Raw genomic sequence first — 20,890 nt, 5'->3', positions numbered from 1 at the left:
GGCTACGCGAGACCAGTCAAACCCTACTTGAGGACTGTTGTCTTAGACAAACTATACCCACTAAATAAAATAACTCTTTCCGATACAGGGCCAACTAAACCGTCACGCAGATCCAAACCAATCTAAAGTAAACACTAACACAGCCCCGCTCCAGCAGACCCTCACTCATACATCTCTTTTCATTAAACGTATTATTCAATTCTTAGACGCTCGCACTGACCCACATACCGACGTCAAACAAATGAATCCTTGCCGACAGCCAGCATTATGGCAGGGAATGACACAGAAGTGAGGCACGGCGCGCTCAGGGGGCGGATGACTCAACCGAGGCAGTGTGTGTGTGTGTGTGTGTGTGTGTGTGTGTGTGTGTGTGTGTGTGTGTGTGTGTGTGTGTGTGTGTGTCCATTTGGGCATTCAAGTAGACTGAACATCCACACATCCCCTATGAGTTGCTGCCGTGGACACAGTGACTCATATTATTCATCTATTGCTCATTACAAAGACAGAGTTTAATTTAACACTGAGGGTTTTACTGTGTGGGGAACCTCTTTATATTCTAGCTGCTAGTGTGACAGCCGCCACCACAAGGATAGGGCTGTGAACAGTTTGAATGCAGCCAAGGTAGAACATGACTGGAAGAAATACACCATTCACCTTGAGGACATTTCAATGTTTTCAATTGGTAAATTCAGTTGTGATGAATGAATTAATATTACATTGAATACTGCATCATCATAATCTATGAAACATTTTAAAGACACCAAGTCTAAAAACAATATTGTTATTACAAACATTATGTGCAAATGAAAAGGGCTTTCAGACAGCTACATACATTATTTGAATCCCCCTACCAGACGTGGAATTTCGTCATTTTAGGGGCAAGGGCAGGAAGGCCCTGACATTTTTTCTGTGAAATAAGTAATTAAAACAGCTGTTTATTTCCCAAATAATTCATTGGTATTGAAAAATTACCAATATTTGAAAACTTACCAATATAGTCAAAAGTTCATATACCCACCGCCCTGGACTAATGAGAATTACTGACTCATTGGAAGATGGGAGTAAGGAGGATTTAAGAATTCTGAACAAAACAAAAACCGACGGGGCAGAGGTATAGTACGGTACAATCAGCTATGGAAATGTATGCGTGGCATCAAGGCCACTGTGGCCTCAGGTCATCTAAGCCAGTGGTTCTCAAACTTTTTCATGTCAAGGACCCCCAAATTGACACTTATTAGCCCACGGACCCCCATTTGAAAAGATATGCCAGGGACCCCCATAATAGAAGATTTTTTACGTCTCTAGCAGTGATTCTCAACCATTTTAATTTCAAGGACCCCCAGTTTGACATGCATTAGGGCTACGAACCCCCATTTAATGGCATTTATATCTCTGGGACCCCAATTTATATTGTAAAATCAATGTTAATGTAACTCTGAGTGTCCAAATGGAACCAAATGGACCCGTTAGGGTCCATTTGGTTCCATTTGGACACTCTCACAGAGTTACAGACCCATAAGGGTCCATTTGGTTCCTATCCATCATTTAGCTGGGGACCCCCTGGAACCCCCTCAAGTACCCCTGGGGGTCCCCGGACCCCACTTTGAGAACCAATGATCTAAGCTTTTGAGGGGCAGAAGGCCAAACTGAGGAGTGACGGCGGCCATGCCATGGAATCTCTGCCCTGCCCCCTACAAATAGCACCCTACCATGGAAAACATTGTTTCAGTCTTACTAATTATTGATCATTTTATAATTTAGCCCCTATCACTTGTTGCTGGCATTTGCACATTATGTGAAATTCATACCCATCCTATGAGGAGCAGTGGCTGCTATTAGTACAGTGCCAAGGGAGCACTTAGGGGTTAAGTGTCTTCAACACATAGTTTGAACGGATCGGGGAGCGGGGGGCCGAACTGGTGACCTTCCGATTCCCAGACGGCCTCTCTCTACCCACTCATCTATGGCCATCGTGTACAGCCTCCCACACTGTAGTGACATAATTGTTTTCCTTCATCCTTTTACATAGAGCTCAACAGTGTGGTGTCGGAAGTTAAAATCCCATTCATTTTCTGCATAGAGTACGGAGATCTTTTTTTTAACCGAGGTTGTGTGGACAGAATTTCAACAGAGGTGGAAAATATCTGTTTAGAAAAATATCCATATATATAGTATGTGTAATAATGAGAATGATTTTAAACACATGCACAATGGTTTATGCGATAAGTAGTTCCTTCATTCTTACAATAATGTACACCGTCTTATAACATCGCTTTTTTTGCATATTCCAATTCTTTATATGAACGGAATGATTCATCGGGCCAGTGGTTGGCCTCATTCCAGGCTTAAAACTCTTATATAAAGATTTTCTGAAACGTTTATGGAGTTGGGAAATTCTCTGCCGGTTCTAAAGGTGGGCGGTCACTGCTGAGCTCTATTGGGCTAACAGTAATATGCATACTGTATATCTTGAACAATGCTAACACATCACCACCAGTGCTGGCATAGCAAGTGGCGTGCTAATATGCTAACATGACCTTTGGCTGTGTGAGCTGCTTTGCGATTGGTCTACTTTTGAGGGTACATACCAACCAGACCTATTTTAGATTGCTGGCCCCTTCAGCACCAAGCAAAAAAAAAAGTTAAATAAATAAACAACTTGCACTATAATTTCACGATTAAAGTTGTGGTGATCTTAGAGCTTCTAATCTATGGCCAATTAGCCCATCAGTAGCTTTAGTGATGAGCTCTCCATAATGTAACTACGCTTTTCCCCATGCTTGGCCTCAATTAAACGAAAATGCAGTTCATCTTGTCATTAACAGAGCAAGAGTGTGCCTCAAGGAAAGATCAAGTGTGTAATCGTGTCTGTCTGTAAACAAAATAGCAGCCATTTTGTTAGTTGAGCCGCAAAGCGCTTGCGATACTACTGAGGTTGTGTTTATTTACATATGTACTGTATGTGTGTGTGTGTGTGTGTGTGTGTGTGTGTGTGTGTGTGTGTGTGTGTGTGTGTGTGTGTGTGTGTGTGTGTGTGTGTGTGTGTGTGTGTGTGTGTGTGTGTATGTATGTATATATATCCTACTATAAAATGAAGAAACCTCTCTCTGTCCACATTTTCTCCTCAGTGGGTTGACCAATTAATGTTATCTGGCATCTAAGTTGCAATACCAACCCTTGACAGCCCATACATTGAAACCGAGTCTGATTGTATTAAACATGTTCAACTCACCAAGATTGCAGCTGTTTGGAAAGCTTGGGTTATCCTCTTTGTCAAGTCTTTGTTTCATAAAGATCCACTGAAGACATCTTACTTTCTGTCAATAAATTCCGTGCATGTGATTAGTGTTTGAGTTTGGAAGCACTCGTTGGAAATCACTCAACGGTCCTGTGTACCACTTGTTTTGAAATTGCACATAATGCAGGAGGCAGCTTTATTGAAAACGAGCGCTTACAAACTCGAACACTTAGAAATATAATCACATGCACAGAATTTATTGACAGAATGTAGCATGTGTTCCAGGGGCCACAAGAAAGCTCGCTTGGGCTGGATTTGGTCCACGGGCCGCCAGTTGTATATCACTGGTCTAGGACATACAGTAGCCTGCTAGCATGCTGCATGTGAGCATAGAAATAAGTCTTTCTTTTAGAAATATAGCAAACCTCACTTGCCCTTTCTTAGATCATAATTGTCAAAAACAATATGCAGAACACAGTATAGAACCACCAAAATATAAAATGCACTGACGCCCACTGTACATTAATTACTTCACATGATGCGATACTTACTGTAATGGTTATAAAACTACAGAACCAAGACTGCTACAGTTGCCTTTACAGTACCAAAACATGCTGAACCGACAGTACATACAGTATGATTCCATGTCTTCGGCACTGAACACAAACACTTATAATGGAAGGAGGACAAGCAGGCCAAAAGTGTTATGTTTCAATGAGCAACGTTTGTGAGTGTGTGTGTGTGTGTGTGACACTCACACTGTGTGTGTCTCTCACACACACACACACACACACACACACACACACACACACACACACACACACACACACACACACACACACACACACACACACACACACACACACACACACACACACACACACACACACACACACACACACACACACAGTGTTAAATTACAGTTAGGTGTCAACTGTTCCAAGTGGAGTCCTCCTCAGTAATGAGATGTCCATTTAGACACGCTTTATTTACCTACATTAACCCTTAATTAGAGCTTAATATTAGGAGAACTGTCTCTTTGAGATTCAACACAATTGACCGCAAGCCACTGTCTCAGGTGTTACATACTGTAGCGCACGCATCGTTAAGTTAGGTTAGGCAAAGAATGGTGTTGGTGTAACTAATGATAATAATATTGTCCTTCAGAAAGCATTCCACGATGCCAGTGCCAGCCACACTGCTCAGAACTAACTGTCATTACTGATGGTATCTCAACATTGACCTATTTCAAGGAAACATCCAGAGGATGTTTGTGTTCTATTTATATACAGGCTACAATGCATAAATCAGAAATGTAGAGCATACACATCCACTCTCATCAGGTGCAGGAGTGAGGACAAAGAGAAGATCAGCATAAACCATAATATTGTTGTTGTTACCATGGGATGTATGTGCATTTTCTAATGTTCTATTATCATTATTATTATTAACTGTTTTCAAAATGTAAAAAAAAATACAATTTGTTTTTAAATAGATGTTTTTAAATCGCAATGTGCAAGCTAACAATCTTTTAAAGAATTTAAAACAAAAATATGTTTAAAAATGTCCACCAACAATGACATGCCCAAAATAGAGACACCAGGGTTAAAGTGGTTAATAATAAATATTATTAATATTATTATTACTATTATTAGTATTATTATTATTATTAGTATTAGTAGTAGTAGTAGTAGTAGTAGTAGTAGTAGTAGTAGTAGTAGTAGTAGTAGTAGTAGCAGTAGTAGCAGTAGTAGCAGCAGCAGTAGTAGCAGTAGTAGCAGCAGCAGTAGTAGCAGCAGCAGCAGTAGTAGTAGCAGTAGTAGTAGTAGGCTAGTAATAGCGATTATTTTCTTTCGGAATAAAATGAGTCTCTGGCGCGGGACAAGACATATGGCTAACAACAACACTGGGAACTACAGTTCTGAAGAACTCCTTCATCTACAATAATCAAAGTGTTACATCTAGAACTCCTTAAAACATTTGCATTGTCTAGTTCTTTTTTAAACCACTCTAATCCTTCAAAATTGTTTTTAAAATAAAAGATCTACGTCGCATCACAAGCTTGTAGATCGGCTATTTTCAAAATAATTTTGAAAACGTTTGTGGTTAAGTGGTAACAATTGATGTTTCTTACCTCTCCAAGGTGAGGTGTGGGGTTGAATCCGCACAAGTTACACACAGTCTTCTTGCACTCTGTGCAGTGACTGTAGTTGGGCGCATCAGTCGATCCCACATTCAGCTCAACCTTACAGAGCGGGCAGTTCTGTTTGGCGGTGTCCGGTGCCGAAGGAGTGGAGTCCGCTGCCTTTGGAGGCTCCGGAGTGGGCTCTGCTTCAGGGGCCTTACCCTCACCCTCCACAGAAAGGGATTTGGGCATGGACTTAGCTATAGGGGTGTCGGGAGCAGATTCCAAATCAAGGGGAGACCCAGGAGGAGAGAAGGGGGAGTCAGGAGCTGAACCTGGGCCAGAGTCAACAGGGGAACCTGGTCCAGAGTCAGGAGGGGAACCTGGTCCAGAGTCAGGGGAGTATGGGGGTGATTCTTCGTCCTTTGAATCACCACCAGAAACAAGATTAGTCGCTGAACTCAAGATGGACGACCCAAAGCCGAACATCTGAGAGGCGGCTGCTGGAGGTTTGGAAGATTTTGAAGGTTTTGCTGCTTCAGTCAAACCCCCAAAACCTCCAAAAAACTTCCCAGCTACCGACTCCTCCTGCTTTGGGGCAGCCTGGCTCGGTTTGGCTGCTTCGGAGCTGCCTCCAAAACCAAAGCCCCCGAAGAAGCTCGACTCCTGTTTAGCCTTTGCTGGCGAGGGCTGGGGGCTGCTTTTCTGCTGCTGAATGGGACGGCCCGTCTTGGGGTCAATTTTGGGCGATGCTGCTGCAGAGGAGGAGGCTGGAGAGGACGGGGCTCCTGGAGAGGTAGGGGATTTCTGCCTGGGTGTGGTCGGTGGAGTTAGACCTGAGTCGGTGGTGGTACTCTGCTGTTTGATCAGTAGCTTCCCCGGCTTGCCAGGCGCCTGTCTCCCCGGCGAGGGAGGGGCGGAGTCCTGCTTGGGTTTCATGGCGCCAGGGGGATCCATGCCCCCCATGGCCCGCTGCATCTGGCAGTTGAGACACAACCACTCCTTACCCTGCCAACACACAGCGTGGGGTAGATTAGTCTAATGCATAATATACACCATCATGAGCTCATGGTACTGTATGGGACACATGCAATCACAGGCCAGTGCAAGCAAACAACCTCATAATGATCGTCTCTTGACTTTGGCTGTAAATAATAAATATGTTATCGCTGTCAGGTGGACACCTTGTACAGTATGTTACTTAAATCATAGCCTGTGCTCCAATGGATCCAATGCAGTAAGCTCTAGTTATATAATATTTTTCATTGCCATTAAGGCCTGAGGCCGATTCTAAAAATGGCTTCTAAATCAGTAGTTCTCACACTTTCAAGATTTTTTAAAAATGATCACAAATAGCAGATTTACAAGCTCGCAGCGTGGCATCAATAGACTTTCGTTTTATTTTTATCAAGTAGCCTAATAGAAGAACTGTGTTCCAAAATGTTTTTAAAATAGGCATTTTACTCATATTGTAATGAAGCATAAACTAAAGGTGAAAAAATACTAATTTATCCAAAGAGTAATAAAATAAAAGGCTGCCTACAAATCGGCTAGAATTCTCAGGCTGAATTCTCGGAATAGAAAACAAATCTTCACAACCCAGGGGCGTGAGTTTGGGTCTTCTTTGGGACTCTATACACACAAAGGACTGTTTTTCTATATCTGCTATTATTTAACTATAGCTATTTTAGTATTTGTAACCTAATGTATATATCTGACTTCAAGTAAAGAGCCTTGGGAACTTATGGTTCCCGAGCCTTGGGAACTTATGGTTCCCGAGCCGTGTGACCCATAGGGCAGGAGCCTGTCTCCTGTTTCTGTAGCGTGAGGCGGCTTGATGTACAAGTACACCCCCTGGACATGACACTAGTATGTCCCTGGACCTTACCCAATCCAACCTTTGATGCTGAGTGCTAAGCAGAGAGTCATTGGGAGGACACTCTAACCACAATAAGGACACTGAGCTTGTCATATATCTGATATTAGGATACATAGACATAGGCTATATGACCTGTTCTCCTTGTTTATTTCTTTCTCTATTCTTTACCATTTGCTTGAAACTGCAAATGATGGCAGATCATTTCACCCATTTTTTTTTACACCTTTAAACCTGTGATGTGACATTAAAGTTGAATCGAAATCTTTGCTCTATAGAATTACATCGTCAGACAGAGGGAAGACAGTCGCAATATAATGATTTCCATTGTTATAGTACAGGGTTTCTCAACCAGTGCTCCACGGACCACTAATGGTCCATGGCATAATTAGAGGTGGTCCATTGGAAAATGTTTTAAAGTGTTAATATATATATATATATATATTGTTAAATGAATCAAAAATGTGTTTAATTATGTTATTGGTCCATCAAATGTAAGACATTTTTTTAACTAATAGGCACAGAAATTGAAATGAAATACTGTTTTGACTGTTATAGGTTTGATATACTTTGTTGTGCGTGGCATCGCACAAACAAAATAGCAGATCTACAAGCTACAAAAAGGCATCACAGAGCTTGTCTACAAGCTGCTATTTTTGGTGCACGACACAGCCGCACAACTAAGTATAAATTATCCGGCTTCATTTAACATGAAGCCGGATAAATGTTAAATAAATGCCCTCTTATATACTTAGTATATTATTTTCTTTCGTGGGAAGGTGGGGTGGGTTGGTCCTTGAGGATTGTTTGAAATCATTTCTCAAAATGTTCTAAATTGTGACACCAGGTTGAAAGTGGTTAACTGAATTTACTGCAACACTGATTTAAACCAGTGGTTCTCAACCTGTGGGGGGGGGGGGTCACCAGATGTCAGGGGGGTCTCCAGATGTCAGTGAAATGAACATTTAAGGACTTTTAAGACCTTTTTAATACCTACAAAAATCACACCCAGTGTGAAGTGGGCGGTGTGTGGTCATCACAACATGACTCACTTAAAAAAAGGATAAATTACTTTTTTTTAAGTCCATACTGCTATTCATAGGGCTGCACATGTGTCATGTGTTTCGCTAGCCAATCACAGTCCTGAATTTGCAAAGTCAGCCAATCACATTACAGTTAGTGGTGATGACACTAGCTGTAATGTGATTGGCTGACTTTGCAAAAAAACGTTTTGCATTAACAATGGAAGGGTTAGGGGTGTAGACTGCGTTGTAGACTATTGGCCAATCACGGTGCAGGATTGGTCAGTGTCCAAAACTCACTTATAGGGGCCGTTACACCGCCCCAAAAAGAAAGAAATGAAATGAATAAAGACCATTGCTGCATCAAAAGTAATCAACAAACTATACTATAAAAACGTTGGCCAAATTGTCAAATAATATAAGAAAGAGGCAAACATTGTGAAAAGGCGTTGTGAGCTTGTAGATCGGCTATTTTCACAATATTTATCTGTGGAACAGAGTTAAACTAAATTGAATGCCTCAACTCCTACATTCCAAGTGCTTGTTAGGGTGGGGGGCCCAGTTCAAATATGATCATTTAGGGGGGTCATGGCCTGAAAAGGTTGAGAACCACTGATTTAAACCATTATAAAATAGTATAGTACAGGTTAGCATTTACAGCGATATAGTATATTAGCAGAAAGTAGGCTTTGTACACAGGGTACCACTCAGTCTGGTTAACTGTATTGCAGTTCATGCAAGCTTATAGCCCATGTGTGGGTTAGCATCCCCGCAAGCTGGCAGTGCACACAGCATCTTCCTGTGCCTGTGACATGAGTCACCTTGATCAGCCTCCCTAGGGTCCATATGGTCTCTCTGCTCCTCAAGTCCTTTGCCACACACACAAGTTGTATTTCCCCTGCCAGGCAATTGCTACCACGTGCAGTATGGTGTCAGGGAATTTGAAGCGCGCAATATGCTAACAAGCTACGTGCTGCTTTAAGTTAATGTAGAGCGACAGCAAAGCTTTGATTGGATAATCCGTTGGAAGACTGACATTTTGATACACGGAAAATTAAATAAACGTTTTGTCCCTCATCAAAAATGTATGTCACCTATTTCTAAATTTTCCATGAATAATGTCTACGTTGATGCATGTCAGCAGACCTTGTGCTGATTGGAATATTTTGGTTTGAAAATTAGATCATTAGTCATCATTTGAAATGTGTGACGCCTACTTTGATCAAAAATGATTGCTGGCTGGCATCAAAGTATACTCATTATGAACCTTGGAGACATTACATTACAAAAAACACTGAGTAATCAGCTGCCCGTATTTCTTCCCCCAAAAATTGTCATTTGACATTGAATTATCATGACATTGGAGAGGAGAGGAGAAGAGAAGAGAACAATGATTATTATCTTACCGCAGAGTCTGGGGGACTGAACCCACACAGACTGCACACCTGGCCCTTACACTCTGTGCAGTTACTGTAGTTGGGTGGGTCCTTTGAGCCCACATTTAGCTGGGTGGTCTTGCACAGTGGACAGAGACCACCTCCAGTCTGTCCAGCTCCTTGCTGTCCAGGAGCACCTCCAGTCTTAGCTGGCCCTCCAGGCTGTGTACCGCCCTGTGGGCCAGATGGCCCAGGTCCAGGTTTCCCAGGTCCTTGGGGCGGGGGACCACCTTTTTGCTGGGGAGGCCCCCCTTGTTTGGGGCCCGGTGGACCCTGGCCTGGTTTGGGCCCCTGCCCTGGGGGTCCCTGACCTTGCTTGGGACCCTGCCCAGGGGGTCCTTGCCCTGGTTTTGGGCCTTGTCCAGGGGGTCCCTGGCCCTGTTTTGGGGCTCCTCCCTGCTGTGGCCCCTTGGGTCCTGGGCCTTGTTGCGGGGCGCCCTTGCCTTTTGGTGGTTCATCTTCCCCAAACATGGATGACATGGACGATGTCATGGAGCTCATGCCCCCGCTGAGGAAGCTGGAGCCAAACATGCCGGTGGACTTGGTCTCTGGGTCTCTAGGCTCTTGCCGGAATCGGGACTCAAGAAGACTGAGGGATGAGGGGCTGCGTCCCGGCGTGGGCCTACCGGCCGGGCCCTGGCCGAATGCGTCTACAGTCCGACTCTTGCTGAGACCAGGCGGGCCCCTGGAGCCGCCAACTCCTACCTGTCCAGACCGCTGCTGAACATCAGCCTCTGAAGGCCTGTGAGAGAGACGAGACAGAAACAGAGAGGCATTAGGACTGGCATCATATCAGGACTGCTGTTGATTCTTCTGTTTTTCCGGTTTATTTTGGCAACAAAATAAAATGTTATCAATCACTTACTGAGTTGAATTAAAGTCTGAGAGAAACAAATCAAGCCAGCGCAACTCTGTCACTGACCCAGAAGCCAACTAAAAAACAATGGATTAAATGGACAGTGTAAGGGTGCATCAGGATAGCTCTGTAATCGGGTGCATTTAACTAATTTCCCTGCTAATGTATCATGGCATTAAACAACTCAACCCCCCGCAGAACCACACATCATCATAAATAGCTCACTCTCTTGCATTATTCAATACAGCCTGGATTCAAAGACTCAAATCGCTTAAACACACTCACACATTCTCCCTCACATGAACAAGCATAGTACTATATAGGGAAAAACAATATCCTCTCCATTTCAAAAGTATTATTTAATTTGAAACCTAACCACATCTTAATCTGTGATGATGTTTTGAATACAAGCTCTGCAGCTTGGCATGTGGCTGTCAGATAGCAGGATTGAAATGTATACACGGTACACTAACAATAAAACATATCCGCCTTTTCCATGACAGGCATATTGAATCAATGTGTATGATGTGTCATTTTATAAAGAGGAATAAATACATATGTTTAGTCTCTTGCTCTCCCTCTCCTTCTCTCTCTCTCTCTTTTTTTTTACAACCTGTGTCATTCACATTAACCTTGTTCCATTGCCAGTTCCATCGCAAGCAATATCACTTGGGACACTGCCCAACTCCATTACCTGATATTGCCCGTGCATCGTCACCATAATAACAAGCTACGCCCCTTAGCATTAGCGCCCTCAACATTAAGGCCCTTTCATCAACATCGGTGGGCACAAACTAAGATAGCCACGTAGCTAGCAGCCTCTGGCTGGAGTAACGTTGACAGGAAAGTGAATCGTGTTGAATGACATGGAGTGTAGATCACAGAGATACAGAGAGGGAGGGAGGCTCTGCTCCGAGGGGGTAAGATGAGACATCTTTATTAGGCCGGGCTGAGATGCAACTCAGACAACCTGGACCTACACACTATCAGGTGCAGCCATGAACGTCAATGGGAAGCTCTGTGGAGAAGTGTGTCAATCAATGGCAAGCAGAGGAATTATAGTTCACTGGCAGTGGTGGAAGGTAACTAAGCACATTTACTCAAGTACTGTACTTAAGTCAAATTGACTACTTGAATACTTTTCTCTATACTTCTACTCCACTACATCGCAGAGGCAAATGGTGTATGTTTTACAATTATTTGACCTTAGTTACTATTTACCTAATCTCTCAAGAACAGATTCAGAGCTGCGCTACTGATCAAATGCAAAAGTGAAAAACGCCGGGGACGCTGTTTTTCCTTTTTTTTTTACCTGGGATCCCAGATTGCTATTTACCTAACTAATTATGATGTATTATCATGATTTAAGCTACCCCAGAAGATAACATTAGTCAGCCCCACCTTTATCTGCTGCAATATTAAAGTGATGAACACATTCATGTATTACCAATAACATTCCAATGATGATTGTACATTTAAGTTTGATACTGTAAGAAGCCTATGTTTGAATAGTTGTGTACTTTTACTCAAGTGATATTTTCAATACAGGGCTTTTAATTGGTTCCACCAAAATAAATCCAGCACTGTTGTTCAACAGTGGTGGAAAGTAACGAAGTACATTTACTTAAGTACTGTACTTTAGTACAATTTCGAGGTATTTGCACTTTAATTGAGTATTTCCAATTTCCAATACTTTTACTTCTACTCCACTACATCTCAGAGGCAAATATTGTACTTTTACTACTATAATTAATTGAAAACTTTAGTTACTAGTTACTTTGAAGATATAAATCATTATATTATGAAACATACATTATCCACTTTAGCCCCATTTTATATATGGGCTATTTGAAAACAGCAGATCTACAAGCTCACAACGCGAGCTTGTAGATCTGCTATTTTCAAATAATTTAGAATTAGTATTTTTACTTTTGGTACTTTAGGTATATTTTGATGACAATACTTTTGTACCTTTACTCAAGTAATGTTTTTATTCTGGACTTTTACTTGTAACAGAGTATTTCTATTTTGCAGTATTGATACTTTTACTTAAGTAAAACATTTGAGTACTTTTTCCACCACTGTAGTTCAATTGCAGTAAAAACAAGTTGTGACGCAAGGCCTGTGTTTACACAACGGCGGATATCAGCACCATGGAGAGCGCCTAATCTACCCGTTAACACTTTTCCCTCTCCAACATGTAACCAGTGGTGGGAAAAGTACTCACATACTGCAATGTAGAAATACTTTGTTACAAGTAAAAGTCCGAAATTCAAAATTGACTTGAGTAAAAGTACAAAAGTATTGGTATCAAAATGTACTTAAAGTACCAAAAGTAGAAGTACTCATTATGCAGAATGTCCCATTTCACAAGTTTTCGAATATAAAAAGTATATATAAAATGTATACAAATATTTAGAAAATAGCAGATCTACAAGCTCACAATGCCTGCATGGCTATTTTCAAGTGGCCGAAATGTATATAGGCTGGTTGAAGTGGTTAATGTATGTTTTGTAATAATAATCTAAATCTACAAAGTAACTAGTAACTAAAGTTTTCAAATTATAGTCGAGTTAAAGTACAATATTTGCCTTTGAGGTGTAGTGGAGCAGAAGTAAAAGAACAGAAAATTGGAAATACTCCAGTAAAGTAAAACAAACCTCAGAATTGTACTTAAGTAGCCTACAGTATTTGAGTAAATGCACTTAGTTACTTTACACCAACACGTTTTTTTCAAACCAGTACAGAATGGTCGGTGAAGAATGGTGCCATTTGCGCTAGCTGTTCTATTTATAGTCATATATTAATATGTATGCAACCCCCTCCCCAGCAGGCCTTCTCAGATCAAAAAAATAATAACAATTCACTGGAATGTAAGGAATTATACAGCGTATATAAGCCACATATATATCAGATCATGTAATGCTGAATTATATCTGTGGGTTATGAAAGTCAATTCTACACATTGAGGAATTATCTGATGTTATTTTCGTTGTGAGCGTTCAGACTGGCACCCACAGTCTGTGCCAATAATACGACCAATGCAGAAGCTAATGGAGGGATATTTCAGCGGAATTAAGCCTATATACAATACATAGCACAGTGGTGTCGCTTGCCTAAAAACACGACACCTTCAGCCTTTACCCCAGCAGTGCATTTTGGACTATTCTATTTCACACAAACAGCCTACTGGAGGCGTGTCTCTCCACATCAGATTGTTGTAGCCTATACCTACACACACCTTGGATTTGGGCAGATCGTTTATAGAATCACAATCGTCAAACTGAATATAATGACGCGTTTTAAAAGGGTTGTGAATGGGCGTGAACGACCGTGTATATATACGTGCGATCTGGCTATAGGCTACTGTGCCTACAGTAGGCTAATACATAACCTCCTAAAATGATGCTCTTCTGCACAAATCATCTGCAATGACATAAAATGATGAAAACACAGCTCTCTCTCCCGACGCTGTGCTCTACTGTACCATTATCGTATGGTTATTATTATTATCATTAATCGTGAACCTTCGAGCTCCAGCAGCAGCGCCTCCGTGCGCCCTTGACATCATCGCCGCGGCCAGCCGCCTCCTGTCCTCCTCGCTGAGTTGACTGAGGTCCGGCGGCACCACGAAGCCGCCCTGGCCGTCGGGCTGATTCAGCCCCTCCGGTAGTCCAGCAGCGAGCAGCGGACCCCCCTCGCCTCCTTCGAGGCTCGCTTCGTTCCCCATGATGATGGAGGACCCCTCCCTCCCTCCCTTTCCTCCCCCTTCCTCCCGTTATGATAATAACGCTCGACGCTCAGCTCCAAACAGCGCGATGGTGGTGGTGGTGGTGATGGTGGTTTCTTGTTGGAACATCTCAGTGCTTCTTTCTTGGTTCCTCCGTTTACTTCATCTCATTGCCCGTCCTCCATCCGGGCTTCTCTTGTGTGTTTGTGTCGCGCATCATCTCCGCAGGTTGTCCGTTGAGGGGGGTCTCCTCTCCTCTCCTCCTCCTCGGTTCTACAACACTATACCACCACCTCCTCCTTCTCCTCTTCGTCGCCACCGCGCATGTTCCGTCTCTGACAGGTGATCAGAACACATCACTGACGGCGAGAAATGCTTTTTAAAGGGGAACGCACGTAAATAGACACTGGCATCAGGATCGGTTCTTATTTAAAAAATAAATAATAATAATACAAAAATAGGCTTAAAGTGATCCCACTTTTCCATCTGCTCTTAGCAGTTTAACCACTTGCGAACTGACTTCCCTATTTTTGGCATACGGAACATTTAAAAAAAAATTGACATTAAAAAAAAAAAATCAGATCTACAAGCTCACAATGCCTTGCAATGTGATGCAGTTGTGAGCTTGTAGATCTCATATTGTCGCTGTGTGCCACACCCTCTTTGGCCTAAAACAAATAAAATAGGCCTTCGTGGTCCCTTATGGACACATCAGGGTGCTGTTGTTGTGCATGTACAATTAAAGGATCAAAGTTCAACATGCTGCACATAGGCTCTTCAAAATAAGACATTCTGTTTGCACACACACACTTCTCTCTTTTTGTAATACACTTTTTGTAATACAATTGTAAGTGTTATTGCTGTGGGCATATGATCAAATACGCATAAAATCCAAAGGCGTGAAGGAAGGACACAATTCAGAGTATATTCGGTGATCAAATCTTAAGTCAGACAACCTCCCATCAACATCAAGCCATGCATGGAGCGAGATAAATCACGAATACAATTGCATTGACAATGTAAACGTGTGTTCTCAATTCTCATGCCAATAAAGCTCCTTTGAATTTAACCATGGATGGATCACACAACAGTCGTCTGTCACGACCGTCATGGATGAACTTCAATCTGGTGTTTGCACTTTCTCCATTTTTGGCCCGTACATCTACATAAACATTAAAATTTAAAATATAAAGTGCTTACCCCATGGCCACGGATGTTCCAATTATATACGGGCCCTCAGAAGTACCCGTATCTTCCGTATTGTTCAATAAAAAGCATTTTAATCCGATCGGTGGCCATTTTCTAAGAGTTATAACGTATCAGAGTGCAATACACCTCCCAAACGGCAGGGTCACGTGGAAAATACGGAGAAAATGGCCGCCATTCGGATTAAAATGCTTTTTATTGAACAATACGGAAGATACGGGTACTTCTGAGCCCCCGTACATAATTTTAACATCCGTGGCCACAGAGTAAGCCCTTTATATTTGAAATGTATGAAAAATAAATATATTTTTGTATATGTAATGTTTGGACCAAAAAGGAAGAAAATACAAACACCAGTTTGAAGTTCATACATGTCATGTTTCAGGGCTACTTTGCACGCAATGCATGCTGTGTACATGATTCTGCTTCCAAAACAACAAGGTGTGCAAGTCAATTAGTCAAAACTGGCTTATTTCCTCCAACCCAACAATCAACAGCTATCATCAACTAGGTTCATATAATGTGTGTGAGTTACCATTGTAGTTGTGTGTGGCAGTGGTGTAAAGCAACTAAGTACATTTACTCAGGTAGCCTACTGTAGCCTACTTCCCAATTTTGAGGTATTTTTTACTTTACTGGATTATTTCCAATTTTCAGTACTTTTACTTCTACTAGCCTACTTCTACTCCACTACATCTCAGAGGCAAATATTATACTTTTACTCCACTACATTTAATTGAAAACGTTAGTCACTAGTTAAAAGTTTCGCCCCCCACCCAGCCACACCCCCAGTACCCTCACATAACCCAGAGCCTGACACAACCCATGATACACCAATATATAACATTGCATTATACACTCAATCCATCCATACATGTCAATCCAGGAGACTCCTGCAGGATCCAGGAGTGTTGGCAGCCCTGGTCCTATCCTCCACGACTACTATACAATTCGTATTGATCGAAGACAGGGGAGATACTATGATCAAGAAGGTAATTCTCCCACGGCGTTGCTCAACCATTAACCCGTGGGTACTGGGTAGCTGACTCATGCGAGAAATCTCCTCTCTTCTCGAATGTCTGCATTTTTGGTAGTGGGGAACTGCGTTCACGCTCTCCCCTGATTACATGTTGAAAATCTAATGACCGAGTGAGTGTTGCTCAAGCTGTAAGTTCAACGTGTTGTTGTTGTTGTTGTTGCTTTACAGCAATGCTTCTCATACTTTATCATGTCAAAGATCCACAAATTGACACTCATTGGCCCCGCGGACCCCCATTTGAAAAGATATCAGAATCAGAATCAGAATCAGGTTTATTGTCACATCACAGGTTTACAAGGTAAAAAAGTGGGTGAAATTTGTTTTTGTACAACACTCCCATCGCAACGTTAAATTCCGTAGAAAGAAGAGTGGGGAGAGAGAAAAAAAAGAGGGGTAGGGGGTTAAGTGGGAAGGAGATCAACAGAGAACAATAGAAGGCCAAAAACAAGTTATCTACATATATACAAAGTACCTGAGATAAGAGACAAACTAAGGTGCCTGAGCATAGCAGCAATGTATGTATACTGTGCATGATATACTTATAGACGCTAAGGTGCTTAGAGAGAAAAAGCAGTAATAAAAAAATCAAAACAAGTTTGTGCGTTATACATGGGGATTAAGGTGCAGAGGGTCAGTGCGTGTTCACCTAAGGTGGACTGACCCTGGTATAATCCGCAAGTAGCTCCATGAAGGAGAGCAACAAAAAGTAATCTTTAGCATTGACTAAAGCTTTTGCCACAAAGAGTACAATTAAAGCCCTTTCTCCTGTGTGTATCAACATGTGTTTCTTAAGATTAGCATTGACTATATGTCAATATGTCAAGCACCTCCATAAGAGAAGATTTTCAAAGCTATAGCAATGATTTGAATCACTATAGCCTTAAAACATCTTCTCTTATTTTAATTTAAAGGACACCCCAGTTTGATTTGCATGAGGCTACGGACCCCCATTTAATGGCTTTTTAATCTCTGGGACTCCAATGTACTGTAAAAATTGACAACAATTGTAAAATAATCCAATTCCATTTACAGTGGTTAGCACTTGAGAATGGCAGTAATACCATCTGAGCGCCTCTGTGGTGCCACAGAGGCGCCACTACTACTTGGTGGTGCCACATTTGACACCTTTTTTTAAGGTGTAGTGTGGCTGAACGGCCACCATGTGTCGCATGTGAGTCCATGAACTCTACAGTACATTATTAGCAACAGGGGAAGGGTGAATGCATTTAAAAGTAAATGTTATTTTTATTTTTTGTAAACAGAGAAAATAAGGGAATGAGTCCTTAGGATGAATTGAAAAGCAATTATTTCTTTAAACACAACTGTGTTTCATGGTGGAAGAAGTGCACAGACATTTTACTTAAGTAAAAGTAACAATACCACAATATAAAAATACTCTATTTTTATATTTACTTATTTTTAAATATACTTACAAAAAGCTAAAGTTCTACAATGTTTGAAAGTAGCCGATCTAGCTTGTAGATCGGCTATTTTCAAATGGCTGTGGCATAAAATAGGGCTAAAGTGGTTAATATGTATGTTTTATTATATAACAATTTATATCTGCAAAGTAACTAAAGTTTTCAAATAATTGTAGTAATGGAGTAAAAGTACACTATTTGCCTTTGCAGGTGTAGTGGAGTAGAAGTGAAAGTGCACTAATACTCCTGTACAGTTAAAAGAAAACACTTCATCATTTTCCCCAAGGTTCTATGGAACCCAAGCGGGATTCGTACCCGGTCCTCTCACCTTTGAAAAACATCTTCTGTTTCTTTAAACACAACTGTGTTTCATGGTGGAAGAAGTACACAGACATTTTACCTAAGTAAAAGTAGCAATACCACAATATAAAAATACTCTATTACAACTAAAAGGCCTGTGTTCAAAATGTTACTTAGCCTAAGTAGCCTAACTAGTAACTAAAGTTTTCAAATAATTGTAGTGGAGTAAAAGTACAATATTTGCCTCTGCAGATGCAGTGGAGTAGAAGTAAAAGTACAGTAATGCTCCAGTAAAGTAAAAAACACCTCAACATTATTCATTCTAGGCGCCCCAACCTGGAATCAAACCCTGCTCTGCAAATTGTAAGGCCAACCTCTACTCCACTACACTACTGGTTCAGTGATGGTTCAATGATAAGTCTGTGGGGTCAGGACCTGTGTCGTTCTCTATGTTCTGTGCACTACTCCTTGGAAAGTCAGAGATAAAAAGCTTGCAGCTCCCAAAGCTGCTACTGTATGAGAGCAGTAACTAGTAACTATAGTAGTCAACTAAAAGCATTATAAACTACTGTCCGGCACAATTATATTGTTTTAGAATGTGAAACAGAGTTAAATGAACACAGGAGAGTATAATGTACTAACTAACTAAGGACCCCAATTTAAACAAGCCATATGGCTTTCTTATTCCTATTTAGCAGCCAGCTTCCTATTTAGTCGACCTTGGATTTGAACTGTACTTTCATGTGCTCTTTGTCTGCAAACTTCTAAATAAAGTATTCAATCAATCAAAAAACTTTTCATGGTTGGAAAAACAGAGAGAGAATGAGAGTTTTCATCTGAAGAATTGCTGGGATCCACAGAAAATCTCTGCTATCAGTCTGTCTGTCAACGACATGCAAATTAACTGGTTTAGCACCTTGGCCAGGTTCTTTTGTTTGTCTCTAGCCACACTTCATTGTCATCACAATGGACTTAGAGCCCAGGAGTTTGCCCTCCCCCCACACACACACACGCACACTTTTTCAATTGCAGTTTGTTATGGGGCCAGGCTTCCAGCATGGACCCATATTGTTATTCGCATTATTCCATCTCTTCTTCTTCTTCTTCTTCTTCTTCTTCTGCCACTTTTGGCAGTTCTGGCTGAACCGTGCAGTCGCTTTTTATGAAACTCGGCCATATGATAGATGGTCATGAAAAACGATCAAAAAATAAATCTCACAATCTTTCGTCAAAAGGTGGCGCTATAGCACTCAGTTGAAAATGACAACTTTGAACAGGTACAACTCATGCCCTGTTTCACCTACAGCCATGAAACTTCGATGCACACATGCGTCTCCTCATGCTGAACAACTTTCACACTCTCACTTTTGACCTCTGACCTTTAGATCTCCCACCATTTTGAATTATATGAAAAACAGTTAAAACCTATCTCCTCCTGGGATTTTTGAGTAATCTGCACGAAACTTTTTACACATGAACTTTGGACCTATACCAAAAAACGTTTGCAAAATATCTTCCATAAGTGAAAAAATGAAGCTTTAATGAGCCAATGAATATTGCAGTTTTATGACAATTATTCATCTGCCCCTAACACATACATGCAGACTTACCATTCTTTGAAACTTTGCAGAAATGTAAAGGGCCATTCCAAATATCACTGAAACCAATCTTACTCCAATTGGTCAAACGGGGGCGCTATAGCAATTTTTTGAAAATTGAAACTTTAAACAGGCAAAAGTCATGCCTCGTTTGGCCGACAGCCATTAGACCTGCTTACACATGTGCCTTGACTAATGAGGAACACATCTATCACGTTGACCAGTAAGCACCGCCCTTAGATTGTCCGCAATCTTGAGCAGTTTGAAAAACACTTAAACCCAGGATTTTTCAGCTATTTGCGTGAAACTGTATGATCTGTGTGATCTCCTTTTTCACAGGTTCTTGTCTGTTGGTGGCTTCTCGCTTAAATGTGTGCCCCACAACCTGAAGGTCACCAGTTCAAGCCTCACTTGGTGCAGACTTCATCTAAGTTGCATTTCACACAACATGACTATCAATGAATACATCTGCAATTGTTAAAGATAACATGAAATACTTAATTGAGTGTTTTTTACATACAGCTGATCTACAATCTCACAACTTTTCAGATAGCAATGAGAGTATCTTTTTTCAATGTATAACATACTTCATTGTGAAAATAGCCAATGTACAATCTGACAACTTTTAATGGTTTGTGAGCTTGTAGATCGGCTACTTTCACTAATTTTGGTTCTGAGGAGATGTACAATTTCTTCATTGGTAAATGGTTTGTGAACGAGTGATCTTAGTGTTAGTGAAACAGGGGCTTGGGTCATGACAGAAGGCAAGAGTTTGTGATCCTCAACAGACAATATCAGCCTTGACAAAGATATAGCACTATAGGTAGTGTTGCAGCTACCTAAGAGTGCTTCATGACCGTAAGGTTGCCGGTTCAAGCCTCACTTGATGCAGACTCATTTAAGTTGAAATGCAAAAAACATGACTCAATCTATTCCGTTTCCATGGCGCTCTCTCTCTCTCTTCAATCTATTCCATTTCCATGTCTTTCTCTTCAATCTATTCCGTTTCCATGTCTCTGTCTCTTCAATCTATTCCATTTGTC

The 20,890-nt window shown here is 41.4% G+C and overlaps 1 protein-coding gene across 1 annotated transcript in view; it reads right to left on the bottom strand.

Annotated features, from left to right (window-relative positions):
• The window catches only part of pcloa (piccolo presynaptic cytomatrix protein a), a gene marked incomplete at both ends in the record, with an annotated part of 89,917 nt that extends 75,634 nt beyond the window's left edge, over window positions 1–14,283 (bottom strand). The window contains 3 exons of the mRNA XM_084049571.1: window positions 5,373–6,371; window positions 9,668–10,439; window positions 14,081–14,283. Of these exons, the coding sequence (XP_083905697.1) occupies window positions 5,373–6,371; window positions 9,668–10,439; window positions 14,081–14,283 (1,974 nt within the window). The remainder of the gene's footprint in view (window positions 1–5,372; window positions 6,372–9,667; window positions 10,440–14,080) is intronic.
• Window positions 14,284–20,890: the final 6,607 nt, after the last annotated feature.

The sequence above is a fragment of the Gymnoscopelus microlampas genome (assembly GCF_963454915.1).
Source record: "Gymnoscopelus microlampas genome assembly, chromosome: 23".
NCBI lineage: Eukaryota > Metazoa > Chordata > Actinopteri > Myctophiformes > Myctophidae > Gymnoscopelus > Gymnoscopelus microlampas.
The sequence above is the reverse complement of the archived record's forward strand: the minus strand, read 5'-3'. Positions and strand labels throughout refer to the sequence as shown.